We start from the raw sequence: 20,336 nt of genomic DNA, 5'->3' as shown, positions 1-20,336 counted from the left end.
GATATGTCTAAGAGACTAGAGTCACCAGGGTGTGGCAGCAGGTGGGAACAGGTCATCTTCATTTTCCTGCTCTGTCTGCATTGCTTCTCTGTGGCAAGTACTATGCAATACGGAAAGTTATACTCTGCTAACCAGACAAAGGTACATGTGTGGGAGAAACAGTCACCTTTTAGAGACAAATTTGTGGCATTTGGTGTTTAGAAACACTGAAATGCAGTGATTCAAATTCCCAATGAGACCACAAAAGAGTCTGCTGTGGCTTTTAGGGAAAAAGCAGACACGATGAGATTTTGGAAGGAAATGGGCACAATTGTGGTAATCAAGAAATTAGTACTGGAGATCTAGCCAGACACGATATGGCAACCAAGAGATTGCACAAGCAGCTAAATATGGAGAAAATTGACCTCATCAATAACAGAGCTGCTTCAAACAAACAGGCATTTACCTTTTCCATCATTCTTTTTTATTTTTAACCCCCTACCATTACAATTGGATAGAATCATAGAATCATTCAGGTTGGAAAAGATATCTAAGATCATGAGGTCCAAGAGTTAACACTGCCAAATTGACCCTTAAATCACGTCCCTAAGCCTACCCTGTTAAACTATTGCCCTCAGAGCTATCCAGCAACTTCAACTTTTATCAGCAATGAGTTCCTGGCATGGCAGAGCATTTCTTCCGACTTACTTTTGACTTTGTCTCTTTTAACCTTCACCAAATGCTCCTTGTTCTTCCCTGATGGTAGAAATAGCATTTCTTGCTCTGTAAAACCTACACCTTCATTGTCTGTAACCTTTTATCGTCTCACTTCTGATTCATTTCCTCTCCAAGGTAAACAGTCCCAATCTTCTCAATCTTGTACTATATGAAAGTTTTTCCTTGTCTGTTTAAAAACTGATTTATGTAAACAGTTAAAAACTTACTCTGTTAGCTTAGCTTGTATCTATAAATTAGCCATGCATATTAAATTTGTATTAGCTGGGTTTAACTGAATTAAGTGTATCCACACAGGAATTTTCCCCAAATTCCTAAAGTCAGTTTAAAATTACACCTTTTGTTAGAGCGGAGCAAATGAAGAGTATTTAGTTCTGATCCACAAATACTTCCATGAAGAATTCAGACAGTGCTTCAGGAAAGGGTATATTTCAGCAGACCCCTTAGAGAGTGTTATCTCCATTATCCTGAAATTCATGAAGCCTCCACGCATAGCAGGGAGTATTTCTACTGAAATATTTTCCATCAGTAACACAGGGATTTGTTACAGAATTAACTTAACATGTTTTACCTTGATAGCACCTCCATTTGTGGGAGATAGTTTATTGCCTAGCCAAGTCAAAGTGCTATTAAACCACAGATTTAATTCAGCTGCAAGTAAGCTGCCTTATTGTACCCAGAACACAACAGCAATATAATGAAAGCTGCTATAAAAATTAATTCTGAAAATATCAAATACAATCATTGTTAAGTCTAAACAAAGGATGTTTGCTAGTTCATTCCAAGACTTAGCTACATTCAAAATCCAGTGAAAACTGGCTTTTACACATACAGACACACAGAGTCATTTGCCTATGGAATAAAAATTTTAAATTATGGCTATTAGACACATGGTATTTCTTAATGACAGCATTCATTGTTATCCTTGTAATAATACATTTGACAGAGGAAGAAAAGAGGAACTTATCAAAAAGCTGCCAATAGATTTTAATAAAAAATACTTCCCAGTAGAAGGCAACAACATCCTTATCTACTAGGCCACAAGTGCTTGAGTATTTCTCAAGGAATTCAAATGCACTATTTTGCAATAGAAACTTACAGAAAGTTACAAAGAAGCAAATAGTTCTAAAAATCAAACATACAGGCCATGGAGTTGCAAGAAAGTAATTTCCCACATTAACATTCAGATCTATTATACATGCATACAAATTTCCATGCAAATCAGACTTCGCTTATTGTGTATTTTGCCTTATTTAATGAAAAATGAAAAAGACAGAAGAACACCTAACCCCCTCCATTTTGCCTATTAAGTTGCTGCTGCCAGCAGGACCCTGGCGATGGCATTTCCATTGAGGCTAATCACAGAGAAGAAGTGTGCACATAAACATGAGAAAATTCATGCTCAGGTTAGAGAGAGCAGCCACCCAGCCTGTTCGTCACATTCACCTCTATTCACACAGTAATTGCTGTACTCTGGAAAGCTGACTAGACCCATCATGATATCAGAACATTAGTTATCCCCTACTGAACAATTTTCAAAATTGGTAAATAATACAGCTAAGTATAAAAGGAGAGATTGTCAGACAATTCAGCTTTAGAGAACTCACTTTCACCATATGCAGAGAATTGGCGTAAGCAGCTGAAATACACAGCCAGTCCTGGTCACTGCTACTGCTGCATTCCTGACATAGATGCCCCTTGCTCAGACTTCTTTGTGCCCATACCATGTGTGTGTCCTCTTGACACTTCCCTATAACCTTCATTCCTCTTTTCCTACAGGGAAGTGTGCTGGCAGTCTCCTGCCCCCATCAGCTCCACGCTAGCGGGATGTGCAGGCTGGATGGGCAGAGCTGCTGTGCGAAAGGCTTACACAGAGCCCCATTTTGCTTCAAAACGCCTTCCTGCCAGCTCACTTCTCCTGCCTAACTCCACTATCTATAGCTTTCAAATGCTTCCCCTTCATAATCACACCTCCTACTATTCTGAAGACTATTTTCTGGGAACACTGAACATATTTGTTGGCTCACTGGCCTCTAGCATACTGACTGCTCATTCAATAGCATTCACACAAGACTGGAAAAGACTTGTCATCCTCTTACTATCTGGCACTCCATTACTAGCTTACTACTGTTTCCCTCTGCAGTACAGGTCCAAATTGAATGTCAGACACAAGAAAATGCCAGCAAAAGCTCCGGTTCACAGTCAGGAACCAGCCACAGGATACAGTCCAAAACTAGATACACACTGGCACATTACCATTATTAACACAAGGTTTGCCATGAATAAAGCACTTTGTCGTTCTTCTTTTTGACAGTCAGGACAGGGAAAATTAGGGTTATTACAGTATTTCAAATATCTGCTGGATGATAACATCCTATAGCAGTAGCATTAGTCAAAACTCAGGCAGGCATTAAGATAAACAGATTCTCTGGGCTTCTGTAGCCAGGAGTTCTCAGAAGCAAATTCCCACGGAGATCACACAACCTACAGTGTAATTGTCTCCTGGTTGCCTAAATATTCAGAAAAGGAAGGAAGGGATTAGGCCTGTAAGTCTTCCTGCTCAGTAGCCAGCCTGCCAAGCACATCCACCACCCAGCCTCATTCCTCTTGCTGCCTGGCTCTGTGACTGACTGACCTTCCCAGACTCTGCACAGTCACAGCAAATACACCTGGGGCATTCCTGATCGTGGCTGAATCAGCTGAAATAATCACCTTGCCTGTCACCAGGAGCAACACAGGTAGGGCAAAGGGGAGCAGCTCAACACGCATGCTTTCAGTCGACATGGTAAACAGCTAACGTATGGTAATTCTAAGGGGGTTGACATGCCGCAGCAAATTATAAAAAGGCTGACACTCAGCTGAAAGAGCTGACACTTGAAAGTTACTCCCTAGCACAAAAAAGAAAAAATGAAAGTGAAATGTGACTGAACTGTTGCCTCACATGCTCATATTTTGTTGACAAATTTATTTGTACATATGAATTCGGCCCTTTCTTAAGAGTGTCACCATCAGCTGCAGATAAAAAAGCAACCTGACTCTATTACAGATGTGTTACTCTTCAAACTGATGCTCTAGAGCAAGAGCAAGAGGACAAAGAATTCCACTCTTATAAATCTGTTGTTCAGGCTAAGGCTATGCTATCAACTGCAACATTTGACATTGTTACGTGTCCCTTCTAAAAGAGACTACTTAGAATTTGAAATATTGTATTATAATGAAATACCTCTTTCAATATATCAACCCTGGAAAATATAAGTCAGCCAACAGTTTCCACTTCAAAATATATTTCCTTTTTAAGGTGCTTCAAACCACTGTTCAGTTATTACCCTGGCACTTTATATCAACTATCTATTATCAAAAATAGATATCACATCCCCAGCATACTAGTGTTTCTGAGCTCTAAGATTGTTTTTGTTACAGTAGGGTATGCAATTTCATATTGTTGAAATACTATATTTAGTGATACATGAACATATAAGTGTACAGGTTTCACTGGTAGCAGCACTGTTTAATTACATAAAGGAAGATGGTACTATTCACTCAAAACCTCAGGATTCCAAGATCTGATCATGCAAGTATGTAAGACTGCAGTGAGTAATTTTATTTATAGTTGCATTAACTTTAGACAAGTCAGGTAATTCGTACCAACTTTTGGAGTTTGAGTGCAACTGAAAACTCTCTGTAGATGCCATTTCATCTTTAAAAGCATCAAAGCATTTTCCAGCACAGAATCATACAGGAATGACATGGAAGATTTACAGCATTCTCCTGCTCCAAGGAAAGATAATTCCTAATCCCAAACAAAATCTCATCACGGGACTTTCTAGAGGGTTTTGTTTGGAACATAATAAGATTTGAATTATGCATGTTCAGTAAAATTGTTATTTTAGTAAACTTTAAACCCTCAGGTTCATTTCAAAATGAGACCTGTCCATGTTCCTTCCTTTTTCTTCAAATGTGGAAATTACTCCCAAAATGATACTGCTCAAAACAATTCTCTTTACAGTTCTGAAGAATGGAAGTGAGTTTCAATTTCCCATTGATGCTATAGAATGTCGTTCTCCTAAGTGTATAAATGTAAGAATTCTGTAAGCTGTTAGAGCACTGACAATGCACATCTGACCTCATCTGAACCTGCTAATACACCTTCTTCTGGATTATTTTTTAACAATCTGTACTTCTCCACTCCCTCCCGCATAGTTTCTACTAGTAACAAGTTTTAATTGGTCATAAATCATTTAAAGTCAGTAAAATATAACATGCCTGGGAAAAACGTGGTGAAATACCTTTGCTATGAAACACAAAGTTTGTCCTTAGCCTACTATGAAGTCAAAGAGTAGATCTCAGCTTTAAAGGTATTGTTAGAATATCAGAAGCACTTTTCCAAACCCTGTGTTTCTTAAATTTAATAATTTACTAGTCCTTTTGATCCTTACACAGGATCTTTGCTGTCACAGAGGTACAGGAATACTCATGGCAAGGGTGTGACATTTGTTACCTGTTGCCGAGTCCGCAGGAGCACTGCCAGCACACACTGATTTGGAAGATCAGAAGAGAGGATACTAGCAAACTACAGATGTGAGGTAAGACTCTGCTCCTCTCTGTGGCCATTATTGTGTTGGCATCCAGTACCAGCTGCACAAATGGAGTATTGGAATAGTATTTTACCTATGGTGAACGTGCCCATAGATACTACAGATCAAGCAGTGGCTTGCCATACAAGCAGGTCCCATTCTCTCATTCTTTCTAACTGAGGAAAAAGGATGAACTGCCTTGTTCTTCTTTTCTGTAATTTAGCCTTTAAAATTTACTATTAGATCCCATTGTTGCATTTATGCATTTTACATTGTTTCAGCTTTTAAATATGAGTTTTATAATTTTTCCTCACTACTGTACATATGCTTTTCCCCCATTATTTTATGTATCACGATAACATAATAAGTATTGGTTGGAAGAACTCAACATTTTCTGCCTTTATCTGCACAACAAATACAGTTCTGTTTGTGCACAGAGTAGGTTGGTGCAGAGTGCATTTCTGTACTTTTCATTTGGTAGCACACCTTTTAAATTCTCTGCAGTGATCTCCACATCACCTTTCAGAGGTCCTGACCCTGGCTTCTGAACTTCTGTACTTCTCATAATGTTCTGGGTACCTGTGACAGTCTCTGCCACAGATGTATGACAAAACAAGGAGCACACTGCATGCTGAGACTATTGATACCACAGAACTGTGTGTCAACAGGTGTAACTGCTCTGACCTGCATCTTAAAAATGGCAAAAGTTCTCCCTATTAAACTATAATTTTCCTTTGTGTAGGTGTAAAACAAGTCATCTCTACCAGTAAGTAAGAGAGTAATGCTTTAGGCCCCTGTTAACTGTTGTGTCACTCTGTCTTCCTGCTCCTAGTTCTTAATATCACATAGTACATAATACATAAGCACTTATCATCTATGGTTTTCTGACTTTACTGTCTCTAGTCTCTTCCAGTTACTACCACCAGATGTGGATGTATGACTAAGAGGTGTCACAATATGATCAGAAGTAACATGCAGAGTCACTTGTGAATTACAAGCTGACGTTGCAGAATGACACCTTTCCACGGGTTTTGGTTGAAACTGCAGACAAACAGGGGCAGTACGGACAGCTCTGGCTACTGGGAATAATGCCACAGTCAATAGGATAGTGTAACCAAACAGATAACCTGCTGTGAGAAGCTAAGACAGACTCTAAAACAGCAGCGGTTAAGTACAAATGTGACTGCATCACTTGATCAGTTACAGGAAGACCTCAGTGACTGTTCTGTGTGCAGAGCATGCAAAAGCATATGACTGTGAAACACTGCCTAAAGACAGAAAGTTGTTGAATCTTAACAACACGCAGAACATCCAGAGCAGAGAGCAGACCAGAGAGCCCAGAGCCTTTTTCCTGCCCTGAGCAGCGTTTCCAAGCGCACAATGATCCCAGTTTTGATGTTGATCCGGCTGATTATCTCATGACAGCTCTGCAGTGTAACCCTTCTTGTAAAGATTCCCTGAGCCACGTTGACCTTGATCACCTCTGATGCTCTTACTTCCACATGGCCTCTCTCTGAATTGATCCATCAGTTATTTATCTTCTGCATAGAGTATCCTCTTGACAAGTTCAAGAAGTGGCACCTTTGGATCCCATTTTAAGGTCTAATAAGGCTATGCTTTGCATAAGACCACAAGAGTACGTGACACTGCATTAGCTACCTCCGCCCTACTGCATTAGCCACCTCCCTACTGTGGGAGGCAGATGAAGTCTGACTCTGTTTCTGCCTTGCTCCTCTTGGTCTTTTGAAAACCTGCATGGCTTTCCTTCCCTCTAAGCTTGCTGCCTCTCCCTTCTCCCTTTGGAAACACATTCATGAACTCCTCCAAACTTAAATGTTCTCTGTTTAAGCAAAAATTTCCCCAAGCACACAACAGGCACCCTTTAACTACACGCATTGAAGTGACTACAGAACATCTGAGGATGTCTGAATTTGAGGCCACACCAGCAACCTTACCACTTCCCTGCATCCATCTTAACAGTCATCTGATAATGGTGTGTCATTTCCTGTGCCACACCATGTGTGCAGGGATGTAGATGATAATGTGGATGATGGCTGCTCTGCTTAAGGAAGAAGTCATTTTATCACTTGGAAATTTCAGCATGTCCCTGACACAGTAAAGTTGAAACATGCTTCCAGTTATAGATTAGTTCATATAGAAGCACTCTAAAAATGTACTGATCTTCCTGAAACCACTTACTAGATCAGGGAAAATTTAGTTTAAGAGCACATCCTATGATAGTCATGGGAGAAATAAGACAAGACAAAAAATGGGGATTATTTGAGTTCCAAGATCTTTGGGGAGATCCTTTTTAGCCTGTCATATCTCAAACCAAACTAAGCTAAATATTATTGTATCTGTTTTCTTTGGCAATGACTGGCTGTTGCCTTTTATTAGATATGAAACAATAGGTATGAGAGAGTAAGCCAATTAATTATTAAAAGTGGTTTTCACATACTTTGAAAGTCTGCATGTCCTCGAAGTACACTCAATAAAGTTAACAAGGGTAACCGGGGCACTGTATAATGTCTGTGAAGCCTCAGTAGGCGTTTTGTGAACACTGTGGAATTCTGCTGTGTGCTTCCTTAATTCCACATGGACCCAGTGCACACTTCATAAAGCTCTTTTGCCTCAGAACACAAACCTTACAAACTCCTCTCCTCTAGTCCTACTCAAAAGTTGCTGCTTTCAATTAGCTTTCCAGCTACTCCCTCTCTGCCTCTCCACATCACTCCCTCACTCTTAATTCACCTGAAGAGCAGAAGTTATTTACGACCTACTCCCACACATCACGCTCACCTGCCCATCTCTGAGGACTTGTAGTCACCCTTCCTGTGTCATGTCTGATTCACACAGTAACTACCTCAAGGCAATAAAGTACTCTTTTTGAATCCACAGAAAAGCCCAATGCCTATTTATTTATACTATGTTGAATACAAAATTACTACTAAATATAATAACCATTAAAATTATCTTTGTTCAATACTAACCCTTTAACTTCTTTTCCACAAAGACCTTGAATATGTTAGTTCAGATCCAAAACCTGATTTTCTGCTGTGGCCTCCTAAAAATCAGTAGACTCAGTAACAACCTCAGTGAGAAAACCAACACTAGGTAATAGCAAAAAAAATATGTCAGTGGTGCTTGAGGAACTTGTTGAAATCAATTAACACAGACTCTGTGCTGAAGGAACAGGTATGGGTTCCACAGTATTTTAATTTCATTCTCCAATCAATTATAAGAATTCTTTGCAGAATGGTCTAGAATTAAAGGGGGGAATATTACCTTTCTTTTCCCTGCACTTGCTGATCACTTTATCCCTTTGAATAACTTGTATTGAATAGCTTTTGGAGACAATAAACTCTATAACCCTAGGACAAGGTGTTCAACAGAATGAACTCTGAAGCCCAGGAACACAAAGTGCATTAACCAGGCTTTGTGGCTTGAGTCTGTAATTTTTATTCACACAACACTTGCTTTTCAGTCAAGGAAACTATTCCTATTCTGCTTCTGTAACAAGATTGGTCTTCCTATAATATGTAACAAAAATAACAATTGTGTTTAAACACCTGGCAGAAGCCATTAGGCATGGAACAAATTTTCTTTTTCTAGTAAATCACGGCTGTGTAACAAATTGTATACATAACTGTCCCTGTCCATACTACGAGCCGAATGTTGTCTTGCTTTATCCCAGTTAAGATGTGCTGGTTACTAGAGCTCCTGAAACAATTAATATTACCCCTATATCTCAGAATGCAATGTGGGGAATTGAAATAAAACAGAATGTTTTGTTATAGGCCAAGGAGAATTTCAGAACCACATGGAAAGGATGACAGTGAGGAAGGAAAGAAACTACTGTAGAATACTAACACCCGCATTGCCTTTCAGATCCCTTTTTTTTTTCTTGTACACATTTACACATCACACTGAAACCAGATCTGATTCCTACTTTTATGGAAATTACTATCAGTGGTCTTGTTGTTACTTTTCCCATTTGGAGCTGTAGTCCCATTTTCTTTACTATTTGGGTATTTTCAGAGATGAGATGTTAGAAAACAATAACTCTACTGAGGCTCTGCAACTTTTTATACCTTTGCCGGACAATTACTACTGGCAGCTAATCAGTACAAAAATCCACCTAGTGCAAGGTGCTGGGAAATAATCCCAGCCACTATATAAGCAGCATAGCTAGAGCCAGGCAGAGAACAACAAAATATGGAACCAAAAAAAACAGAATCACTTCACACATCAGTAACTGTATGTCTCTCTTAGCTTAGGCAATTAGGTAAACTGAAACCTCAGTCCAGTAAAAATTACTGTGCCACAAGGATTCAGCACAACACAGTAAGTTTTTACCACAGATAGAGGTGGTCTAAAAACACTGTGAGCATCTAGGAAAACACTGGGAATAGCATGCAACAACATGGGTATTGTTCATCTCTAGCTTCATTGATTATCCATTGTTTGAAGCCTCAGATTTGTTACAAGCTGGCACTCAACTCTTGGCCAGGAACTCCTGTGAATACTGGGCTTTTGAGAACAAGCTCTACTTAAGTGGGAAGGATACGCCATGCACTGGCCAAGCTCTGAGCTGTCATATGCAGTCCTGAATAGGATTGCTTTCCAGTCTCGGCACACAGGCATGAACACATACCACTATATCTGAGTCAAGGCAACGTCCCAACCGCTCAAGAGGAGATAACAAAGCCCTTTTCAGTGCTGTGTCTTCCTCCAAGTAGGAATCCTCACAACCCTTCTGCAGCCAAGACAAAATTGCCTTTAGCCAGAGAGTCAGCTCTGTGTCTTCTGCATACAAAACTTGTGGTTGTGTTGCTGATGATTCAAGAGCATTGTTCAGCTCCCACCCATGATTTTCATTGTTTATGTCCCTGGATTTGTAACCGAATCAACTACATATGCACTTCATTTTGCTTTATATTAACTCTAAGTAGTATTTACTTTTCATGAAATCCCTCTATTACAATGAATACCTCTACGTTTTTAAACTTCATTCACTTATTGATCAGTTAGATGAAAAATTTAAACAGCTCTAAAACTGGTAAACTTCATCAAAACATTTCTCTTACAATTTGAGAGGACAACTATTTTAAATAGCATATTCTTCTTTCAGAAATCTCAATATTGGGTAAAATTTTAAAAAATAATTCACATGCACTATCATTGTGTGAGGTTTTAACACAAGCAAAATCACAGAACTCAATTCCTCACTCTCCAACTTCATGCTTTAACATAAAACCCACATTCTCCAAATTCCAGATCCTGGGATACAGTTAATTTTTTCTCAGTTGCTGGTAAAGTGATGTGTTTTGTATTCAGTATAAGAATAATATGTCCTACTGTTGACATCTCCTTAAAGTAAAAATTTTTCCCATGCCATAGAATCATAGAATCTTAAAGTGGTTTGTATTGGAAGAGACCTTAAAAACCATCTAGTTCCAAACCCCTCACCATGGGTAGGTACATTTTCCACTACACTGGGTTGCTTAAAACCCCATCCAACCACACATGGGGCATCCACAACCTCTCTGGACAACCTCTTCCAGGTGCCTCACCATCCACACTGTAAAGAATTTATTCCAAATGTCTCATTAAGAATTATCTCTTCCAGTTTAAAGCCTTTCCCCTTGTCCCATCATTCCTTGCCCTTGTAAAAAGTCCCTCTCCAGTTCTCCTGTAGGCTCTGTTTACATACTGGAAGGCTATTGTAGGGTCTCCAGAGCTTCCTCTTCTCTAGGCTGAAGAGCCCCACCTCCCCCAGCCTGCCCCCATCAGAGAGGTGCTCCAGCCCTCTGATAATCTTTGTGACCTCCTCTGGACTCACTCCAGCAGCTCTATGCCCTCCTTATGTTGGAGTACCAGAGCTGGACACAGTGTTCCAGGCGGGGTGCACAAGAGTGGAGCAGAGGGGGAGAATGACCTCCATTGATATGCTGGTCATGCAGTAAAAGGAATTCCCAGAACATGAGACAAAAGTAATTCTGGAGATATGAAAATGATGAGGTCTGGTTCCCAATATCTTTTCTCCTTTTGGATTCTCTGATGTCTAATAGAACATGAGTTTGTTATTCTTGCCTTCAGATACTAGCAGTTTTTCTCCTCTCTCTTCTTCACATCTGCCTAATTTTGTAACAGAGGCACAATCCTAGCTTCATCTAAGGATTCATTCTCTCACTAGAAAGCAAGAGAACAGTACATGATATGCATCAAAACGCAGAAGTAGACCTGCCTGCAAAGCAAGGCTTTCAGTTCATAGTGAATTTCCTCTTTTTGATATTTTTTTAATCAGAATTTTTTACTTGGTCTCCTCAGTGCAGATGGCTCTTGGGTCTTGCTCATCAAAACAGGTTAATGGCAGGGTTAATAGCTTTGCTGCCCACATCAGCAATACAAAGGTAAAACCTCCCTTCCAGAGGCACCTGCCAGGTGCTCTGGCTTTGAGCAGCCATTCCAGGAACACGTGTCCAGGAGTCTCCCCATATTGCCATGAGTTAGCCTGCCCCAGAGCAGTGATCTGGGAATGTGCAGGATAAATACCTGAATATGAAAGACTCAGAATGTCCTGGGTCTGTGACTTTGGGTCAGGCCCACTACCCAGGCAGCCACCAGCTCTGGGAACTCTGGAAAAACAGGGTGCTGACTTTTTTTCAGACCACTTCATCAGGAAGAAACTGAACTATGCAGATCAATATCAATCCCACAGCACAGATAGGAACAGCTTAAAGAATAAAGAACTGGTGCTTAAGAGTGAATCTGAAAAAGACAGAGGTGATGTTGCTGGGCTGGGGAATGATTTCTGAAATCTTCTTAGCAATGATTTAGACAACGACACATTATTCTCCAGCTCTGTCCTAACTTTAAGTATACACTTGAATTTCCGTCTGACATCAAGCTCTCAGAACAGCAAAACCACAAGTGTAATTTTCTGCCATGTCTGTGTGGTGAAGAATTTGTCCATCTATGCAGACAATGGCCTAACCTTAACTATTCATGCCTGCATTACATCTTGGCAGAACCATAGCCCATGATACACTCGGCACAAAGCCTTCAGTACTTGGAAACACCAACTAATACAAGGTGGTGTGTTTTACACAATTTTCAGGAGAAGATGCTACCATCAGCAGCCATTAGTGTTGTCTATTTCTTCTTTCTTCATCCCACACACCCCATACCAGTTCCTCAAAACCATTACTGATTTCAGTTTCAGCTTTTTGTTCTTAACTTCTGACTGTTCAGTGGGATGGGTCCAGATTATGTGGTGAAAGAAAACCCTTCAAATCTCCAGGAAACAAGACAGAGGTTGACAACTCCTCTTCTGTTCACGATGGAACTGCCTAAGATATGATAAGCACATCTGATCTGAGACTGGAGTGATCTACCCCCTGAAAGAATCCCCACCATCTGCTCCAAGCATAAACTGCACTTCTTGAGCCTTCTCTCTCTAAATGTAAACACATAGCAACATTTTGCTTTCTAAACCAAACAAAACTAAATGCATAAGAGAAACTATTTTAAAAGAATTCCCCTGAAGGGTCTTCCACTATTCCTGACCTACTGCTTGTGGAGTGAACAAGCACTGTATAGTTGATAGCAGTATTATTGTAAATATGCTAGCAGAAAGATTTCAGACTGATGATCAGACCATGTGTACAACAGAACAGAATTCCCAAGTTAATACCAAGCGCCTTTCCCCAAAGCACTCAGCTTTTCCCCTCTAGAGACTCACACTGGGTGCCATGATCACACAGCACTACCACAGTTTCTGGGAAATAACATACAAAAAAAAGCCCACAAAACACCGCAGAACTCTTGCATCAAACACTGGCAAATTGTTTGTGAACCAGAATACAATGTAGCCAGCCCACATAAGCTTGGTTTTGCTATAACCTCAGTGTGCTCATTTCCATGTAAATACAAAGTTCTTCACTTTGGAGCTATTTCATAGATGGTTTTATATCTAAAATGTAGGTATGAAGTGAAAGCTCTGGGTGTGCTTGTAGATCATTTGTGCTAAATGATTTGTGCATACCACAGAGATGCAGAAGTCCTCCTCAGTATGAAATGTTACATTACCAAATCCATACCTCAGGCCTACTTTTGGAGAACTTGGGGGCTTTGGAAAATGGAAACACTGTAATAGACAGGCTGTAGCTGAGGGCCTGAAAGTCCTAAATCAGGGCTCAGGGTAGCACCTCTGGGAAAACTCTACTCATCCTGAGCTGTGAGCTGTGATAAACCTCACCCATAGCCACCAGTCTGCAAAGGAATTCCAAAGCTGCCTTCTACTCCCAAAGTGCTCCATATGCTGATCCTTGTAAAGATGCAATCGTTCTAAGATAAACTGGAAAGAATCCTTGGTACAATTTAGGGGCCTGGATCCCTTGGCGCCGAGTCATGGAGTGGCAAGATGGTGCGACAATCCACCCACACAACCTGTCACAGGCATCAGCTGCACCTCCAGCCAGGAATGAACAGCCAGGATTGCAGGTTGTTCTCTTCCCCATACTGGAGAATGTCAACATGCTTCTGTATATAGGATTAGACCTATATGCTTTTCACTAAAATAACAGAAAACATTGTAGGAGTGTTGAAAAATATTTTCTGATGTGTTTTGCTTTAAGATAAAAAAATAGTATCCATATAGAGTCAGCTCATTAGTTTTCTAAATCTTGCACTCTACTATTTGTGCTTCATTTTCTCCTACCCAAATGGCAACTACGCTTTAAAGCACCAAGTACTGCATACTTAATAAATTATAAAGTCAATCTTCATAATTTCTATTCTCATACATCAGTCAGAGATGGTTTCAACAGAAAGATATATGAAAAGTAACCTAGGTCTTCCTCCAACAAAGCACTTAAGCACACACTTTGGCATGTCAGCAACCCAGCTGAAGACAGTGGGATATATTTCAAGTTACACACATTTCAAAATTTTATTGAAGCTCAATTGCAAATAAGAAAAACTAATATACAGCAGGGAAAAAACCCTTCAATATCCATATAAGTGAGGCTGTGGTAGTATCTTCTGAAATTCCACATTTAGGAAACTACTTGCTTTGGTTAATTCAGCAATGTTCCTTTTGGAGGCAGTGGCAAAAAATACTTTCATTAGAACATAAATTTGACCCAGTTCCATTAAGCTTGAAGTAAAACTCTTTTTATGTCCACTGAAAATGGAGCTCAATTATTAAACATAAGATTTTTTTTTGTAATTGAAGCATATAACTGATAATTTTATAATTGATACCAAAAAGCAAATCTGACAGTGAAATCATGAGACATAGCAAGATCTCAATATTTAGTTAGTCATAATTATATATTGTCAGGAACCTAGGTTTTAATGTCTTTTACAATTTCCACGTAGGGTGCTTACATTTCTAGGATGTATCAGTGTGCCTCGGAAGTTTGCATAAATGTCAAAAGAACAATGGTACAGTTATTTTAATCAATTTAGAAAGTTCTTAAATTGTGTTTCCAGAAATGCTTGAGTTTGGTTTTGTAATTGACTTGGGTTTTTTGCACAATAGTGTGTGAATTTACTATCGGTCCAATAGGTTTTCCCCCTCTCATCATATTTCTGTTGCCAGTACTTTACCAGATATCTGAAATTGTTCTGCACTAATAAGAAGTACTGGTTGTCCTGGGATGGCATCCAGAAGAGATACATACATTTAGCGAGGTTTGAAATATCACAGCACATCCCAAAAATACAAGCTAGTCATTGCAACAACCTTGGCAATGGCAAACTTGGAAAAGCTAATAGTGGAATTAAAAAAGAGAAATACATTGCAGTACTTCAGGATGGCCATAGATAGAACAAAAAAAAAATGGGAGGGAAAAATAATAATAAAAAAAATATTTAAAAAAAAATTTAAAAGGTAGTACTTTTGTCTCCATGTCCAGAAATTGCTGGCAGATACAGAATAGTGCAATCCTTAGTCATCTAAAGATATTAATTAGCCACACAACAGAGAATCAGGCCTTTTTTGGCGTTCATTTACCTTGAGTCACACCTTCCTTGCCTTCCTCATGTCCATGATTGGTAAAACGTTAGACAGACCGTGTGGCACATCAGAAAGTAATTACTGAGCATGGATTTCTGCTGATGGCAGGGTTTTAAAATCCTCAAGGCAGTGGCAAAACAAAGTAATGTGTAAATGGCAACCCTGGCTCTACATTTTAATTATTTTGAAATAAAATAATTTTAAGTTTAGTAAGTAGCAAGGTAAGGGATACTAGAAACAATCACACACAGAAATCCTTCAGCTAAGTACAGTAACATGCAGTCACGACAGAACTAAATATTCATAAACTCAAAGGAGATGAAATTCTGTGTTCATCTATCACAATATGTAAAACACCAGTTACCATTTTAAAAATAACGCCCTTGCATCCACCTTCTTAAACTGCACAGGCCCTGTTAAAATGATCTGGCATCGATACCCTCTTTTAATTAAAACAATAGCACAGATTTTATCGAACAGTAACAAACCTAAAAGTAGGAGGCAAATGCTGAAAACTCAACGTCTACATTTGAAACCAAAATTTTTTAAAAATGCCTTGTCTTTCTCATTACAACTGGAGCTCTAGTCATGCAAATATGTGGTGTAACATAGTTGTTGCATTGATTTATTGCATTGCTCGCTTACATTCCTTCATTGTGTTACTGCTCTCTTACACATTTGTAACAAAACCAAACTATAGTAAAACTAGTTGAAGAAACACGGCTCAAATCCAGTTCATGCCAACATTTCTTTTTTACATTACTCTACGATTTTAATCTGTTTGGGGGCATCTGTGCATTCAGAGAATTACTCGGATTTCAATAAAATATAAACGGATGTGGTTTACAGTCTAGCACACACGGATCACACCTTGCAACCATCACCGAATTACGAGGAAACTTACACATTTATCAGTCTCTGCCTGTCACAGACCTACAGACACAGCAGAATTCATCGGCTTCAGTTTAGCAAACCCATGCCGAGAAAAATGAATGGAAATGAAGACAGTGCCCACAGACAAAAGCACTGATCAATGCACTCCGCTGACATTATCTTAATGGCAACCTTTTTCCATCCCATCCTCCCTACTTTCCGATTCTCCCAGCAGCAGACACATCCGCACCAAAGGGTGCGATCTGACCCATTTCTCGCTCAACTCCGTCACCCTCAGGTTCTCACTCGGCAGCGAGCAGCCGTCCCCCGGTCCGCAATGACACAGCAGGGCTGGAGGGACACAGCGCCCGGGCTCCTTCCCCCAAGCGACTCGCCCCTCGCCGCCGGCTGGAACTCGAGGCGAGGCGCGGGGAGGGAAGGAGAGCGGCGGCCCCGCCGGCCGCGGCCCCTCGAAGTGAGGTTAAACTTTGGCGGCGGCACCTGGGCCGCTCCCGCCGGGCGGGCGGGAGGAACAATGCCCGGTGCCCCGGGCCCGGCGGCGGCGGCCCCGCGCTCCCCGCCCCGCCGCCCCCGTGTCCTCAGACAACCTCGGCCGCCGGCCCCCCGCCTCCCGCCGCCGCGCTGACAAAGGGCGGCGCGGGGCTGCCCGCGCCCGGGGCCGGCGGGGAGCGGTGCGGAGCGGAGCGGGAGCGGCCCCGCCCGCCCCGCCGAGCGCGGCCCCGGGCAGCCGGCCCCTCCGGCGGGCGCGGCGCCGGCCGGCCGGCGGCGGAGCGGACCTACCTTTTTGTCCTCTTTCTCACTGCCGTGCCTCCGCTCCGGGTGGCCGCTGTCGGCGGCGGGGGCCGGCTCCGCGGGCTGCCCATCGCGGTGGTGCGGGCGCTGGTGCGGGCAGCCGCCAGACCCCGCCGCCGGGGGGATGGGCTCCGGGCACGGAGAAACTCCCTTAACATCCATCTCCATCTTCCAGTTCACTGTATTGCGAGACAAAAGCAGGCAAACACTTTCCACCACCCCGCGTCTTTCTTCTGCTTTCCTTTCTCCCGCTTTTCTTTTTTCCTTCTTTCTTTCTTTCTTTTTTTTTCCTCCTTCCTCCCTTCCTTCCTTTCCCCCCTCAGGAGGCCGTGACACGCATGGCTCTGGCCGCGGCTGCTGCACCGATCCGGCGGCTGCAATTCTCCCCTAGATCCTCCAGACTTTTGTATCCAGCGTGCGTGTGTAAGAGTGACTGTGTGTGTGTCTCTGTGTGTGTGCGCGTGTCCTTGGCACGGCGGCCTTCAATCGCCCCGAAACAGCAAACGCTAACTAAGCAGATCTCTCGCCACGAAGATCAACTCCCGGCCCCAGCCTAATTGTGGTGGTTATTTACTTTACGCTATCTGTGTCCCAGGCCCGGACAAGCCCTCCCGGCTGCAGCCCTTTGAACAAAGTTAAGTGGAGGGAGCCGAGCCCGGGGAGGGGGTGGGGGCGAGGGGAAACCACCGGGGTTTAACACGGGGGAAGTGACAATAACCCGGTAATGTCAAGTAAAAGTTAAACCTCCCCCTTCCTCCCCTCCCCCTCCCCTCTCCACAGCCCAGGCAAGCGCAATACAGCAAAGCAAAACAAGCGATTTCAGACCTGTGCAAGGTGCTGGTGGCGAGAAGAGACGAGCATTTACCCGATTGTTGCTTTTATTTTATTTTCCCCTCGCCTCTCCCCCCAGCACCACCCGCTATTGCAAATGTGGGCTCCTCGATGTTAATCTCCTCTCAGCGGTCTGAGTCTATGCGTGTGACTGGAGCTCCCTCTCTCTCAGGCTGCCAGCGCCACGCAGCACTGCACAAGGAGAACTGAAGTAAGGAGAAAAACAAGAACAAATCCAGGCTGGAAATCTAAATCAGTGCTAGCCACCGGCTCTCCGATTTTATCAACACAGATAGAAGAGAAAAGAAAAAAAAACCGCGTGCAAGCTGCTAAATCAGTTGTGACCGCAGTGCACTATCGGCTGTTTTATTCTTTGTGTTATCTTCCTTCTCAGACTGAAGTTAGACATGATAGGGAAGAATGCAATCTCATTAAGGCTGGTTTATACCAAAACAAGAATTTCCTTATTGGTGCCAGGGCCAAGCCAACTCTTCAGCTATTCCCCTTTTCATTTCAAAGAGATGAATGGTGAGCACCAACCTGATCGTTCTTAAATCAGGACACCATCAGGTAACCAGTCTGGACTTCTAAATATAACACCACATTGTCCTGAGGAGCAGCTGCTCTGGAAGTTAACTGGAAACTCTCCTAAGAGCCTGCAGTGCAAAGATCTGATCTATACATCATCTGGCTGGTACTGACCTCTCCGGTAGCGACTACCTGCTCTGCAGAGATACTGGGCCACATCCTCAGGAGTTGATCTGTTTTACACCAAGACAGAACCTGTCCCAGGATATTTTGGGAAGCAGGTGACTATCAGGTACTTTATGACACCCTTTTATTCCTGGCCTTGGGTTGTGTTATCCCCAACAGTACTGTTACTGTGGGAACCTGAACAGTTCTTACTGTTACAAAATATTCAGACAAAGGGCAAGAGCTAACCTTGCAATAGAGAAAAAAGTCTTTCTCTAATACACCAAAGCTGTATTTTTAAAATACACATCTCTAAAGATCCTTTTTTATTATTCTCAAAGCATTTACAGTCCCAAATTGCAATTACAAATTTGCTGTTTTCTCAGATTGGTGCAACTGAGGAGCCTTTCTACTGAAATTACCAGCATAAATGTTTAAAATTGAGGTAAATAATCAAGCAATATATATTAACTCATATATCAAATATTTTAGACTGCTTACAATCATCCATTTGTAATCATTGCAATAGACTATTGAAAGAGTATATTTTGGGGCAGAAAGCCTTAAATCTTCTGGACACTCTTGCAGTTTTGGTCTCAGAAGCAAAAAGCAGTACAAACTGCAGACAGATACTTGGGAGGGGAGGGTTGCACAGCCACAGTGGCTGCAGAACATGTATACCAAGGTGGACTTGACGGCAGAATTGCCCAGAACGAAGCAGGAGCCCAAACAGCTGACAAGCCATCCCACTGTGCCACCTGCACAGTCACCCTTTCCTTCCACAGAGAAGAAGACATGCAAGTAACAAACTTCTGTCCTCTATAGCTTTTCAGTGAAAGTACTTCCAGTATCACAGGTTGGAAAATGGCAAAATAAGAGTGAAAATACATATATTGCTTGTTCAGGCACTACAGTGCACATTTATAAAAACAACTGATAAATTACATAGAAAACTTCCCATGGTGGGTAATACTAAATAATCCTGTTAGAAAATAACAATTCCCAATCTACCATTGTGAGGACTATAAAGTAAAATTCAGAGCAAAACCAAACACCTAAAAATACAGAAAAACTTATCCAAATAAAAATATTTGTCCATGTGCTCTGAAGATTACTGGAGCTGGACATTGGCAGAGAACCAAAAAAAAACTAATTACAAAGGTGGGGTCCTGGACTCAGAAAACTCTGCTCCTAATCCTTGAGAGTTTAACTCCCAAAACCAAAGGAAACTTCTGAGATAGTTTAAGTGAGCATAATCATACATAAGAAAAGGCAGGCCCTAGACTACATGAAATTCAGTACAAAGTTTTGCATTTGGCTGCTGAATTTCAAACTTCCCTTTCTCTTTTTTTACCCCAGCTTTCCTTTTTGTACTGCAAGAGATTTACAACTCTGTTGCAAAAATAAAATTATTTAAAACAATTCATCATAACAGTGTGCTCTCAGTCTTCTCTGCACTAACCAGATTGCTGTTATTCAAAGGATTGCAAGAGAACCCTAGGTAGAATATATTTTTTCAGGCTAAGGTAAAGTTCTGAATAATCGTTGCAAATCTCAGTGAGAGAAATAAAGATCTCCAGGCCAAGCACACTTTGAGGTAGAAATAATAGCTACAAATTTAGAAACACTAACAGATTGGACAGGAAAACATGATCTGAACCAGAGGCCTGGGGAGATATGGAGTTTCCACTTTTCCAGTGGAAAGATTTTGGAACCTTCAATTTACTTGGTACATACATTGAAGTAAAAACACAGAACTGTATTTGGAGCTGAGGTGGAAGAGTGGCGAACCAGAGCATTTTATCACAAGGCAG

At 41.5% G+C, this 20,336-nt stretch overlaps 1 protein-coding gene across 7 annotated transcripts in view; it reads right to left on the bottom strand.

Moving 5' to 3' along the window:
- The window catches only part of RBMS3 (RNA binding motif single stranded interacting protein 3), a 721,470-nt gene extending 702,827 nt beyond the window's left edge, over window positions 1-18,643 (bottom strand). For 4 of the 7 annotated variants that reach the window (XM_033057428.2, XM_033057448.2, XM_033057466.1 and 1 more), the window contains exon 1: window positions 16,987-17,684. In XM_033057428.2, coding sequence (XP_032913319.1) covers window positions 16,987-17,166 — 180 coding nt within the window. In that variant the 5' untranslated portion in view covers window positions 17,167-17,684. Of the gene's footprint in view, window positions 1-16,216; window positions 16,578-16,986; window positions 17,685-17,823 lie in introns of those variants that run through there. The other 3 variants (XM_033057439.2, XM_033057463.2, XM_033057469.1) reach the window with 3 other exon arrangements.
- Between the last annotated feature and the right edge of the window lie 1,693 nt (window positions 18,644-20,336).

This window comes from Catharus ustulatus, chromosome 1 (assembly GCF_009819885.2).
Source record: "Catharus ustulatus isolate bCatUst1 chromosome 1, bCatUst1.pri.v2, whole genome shotgun sequence".
NCBI lineage: Eukaryota > Metazoa > Chordata > Aves > Passeriformes > Turdidae > Catharus > Catharus ustulatus.
Note: the sequence above shows the minus strand (reverse complement) of the source record. Positions and strands in the feature narration are given on the sequence as shown.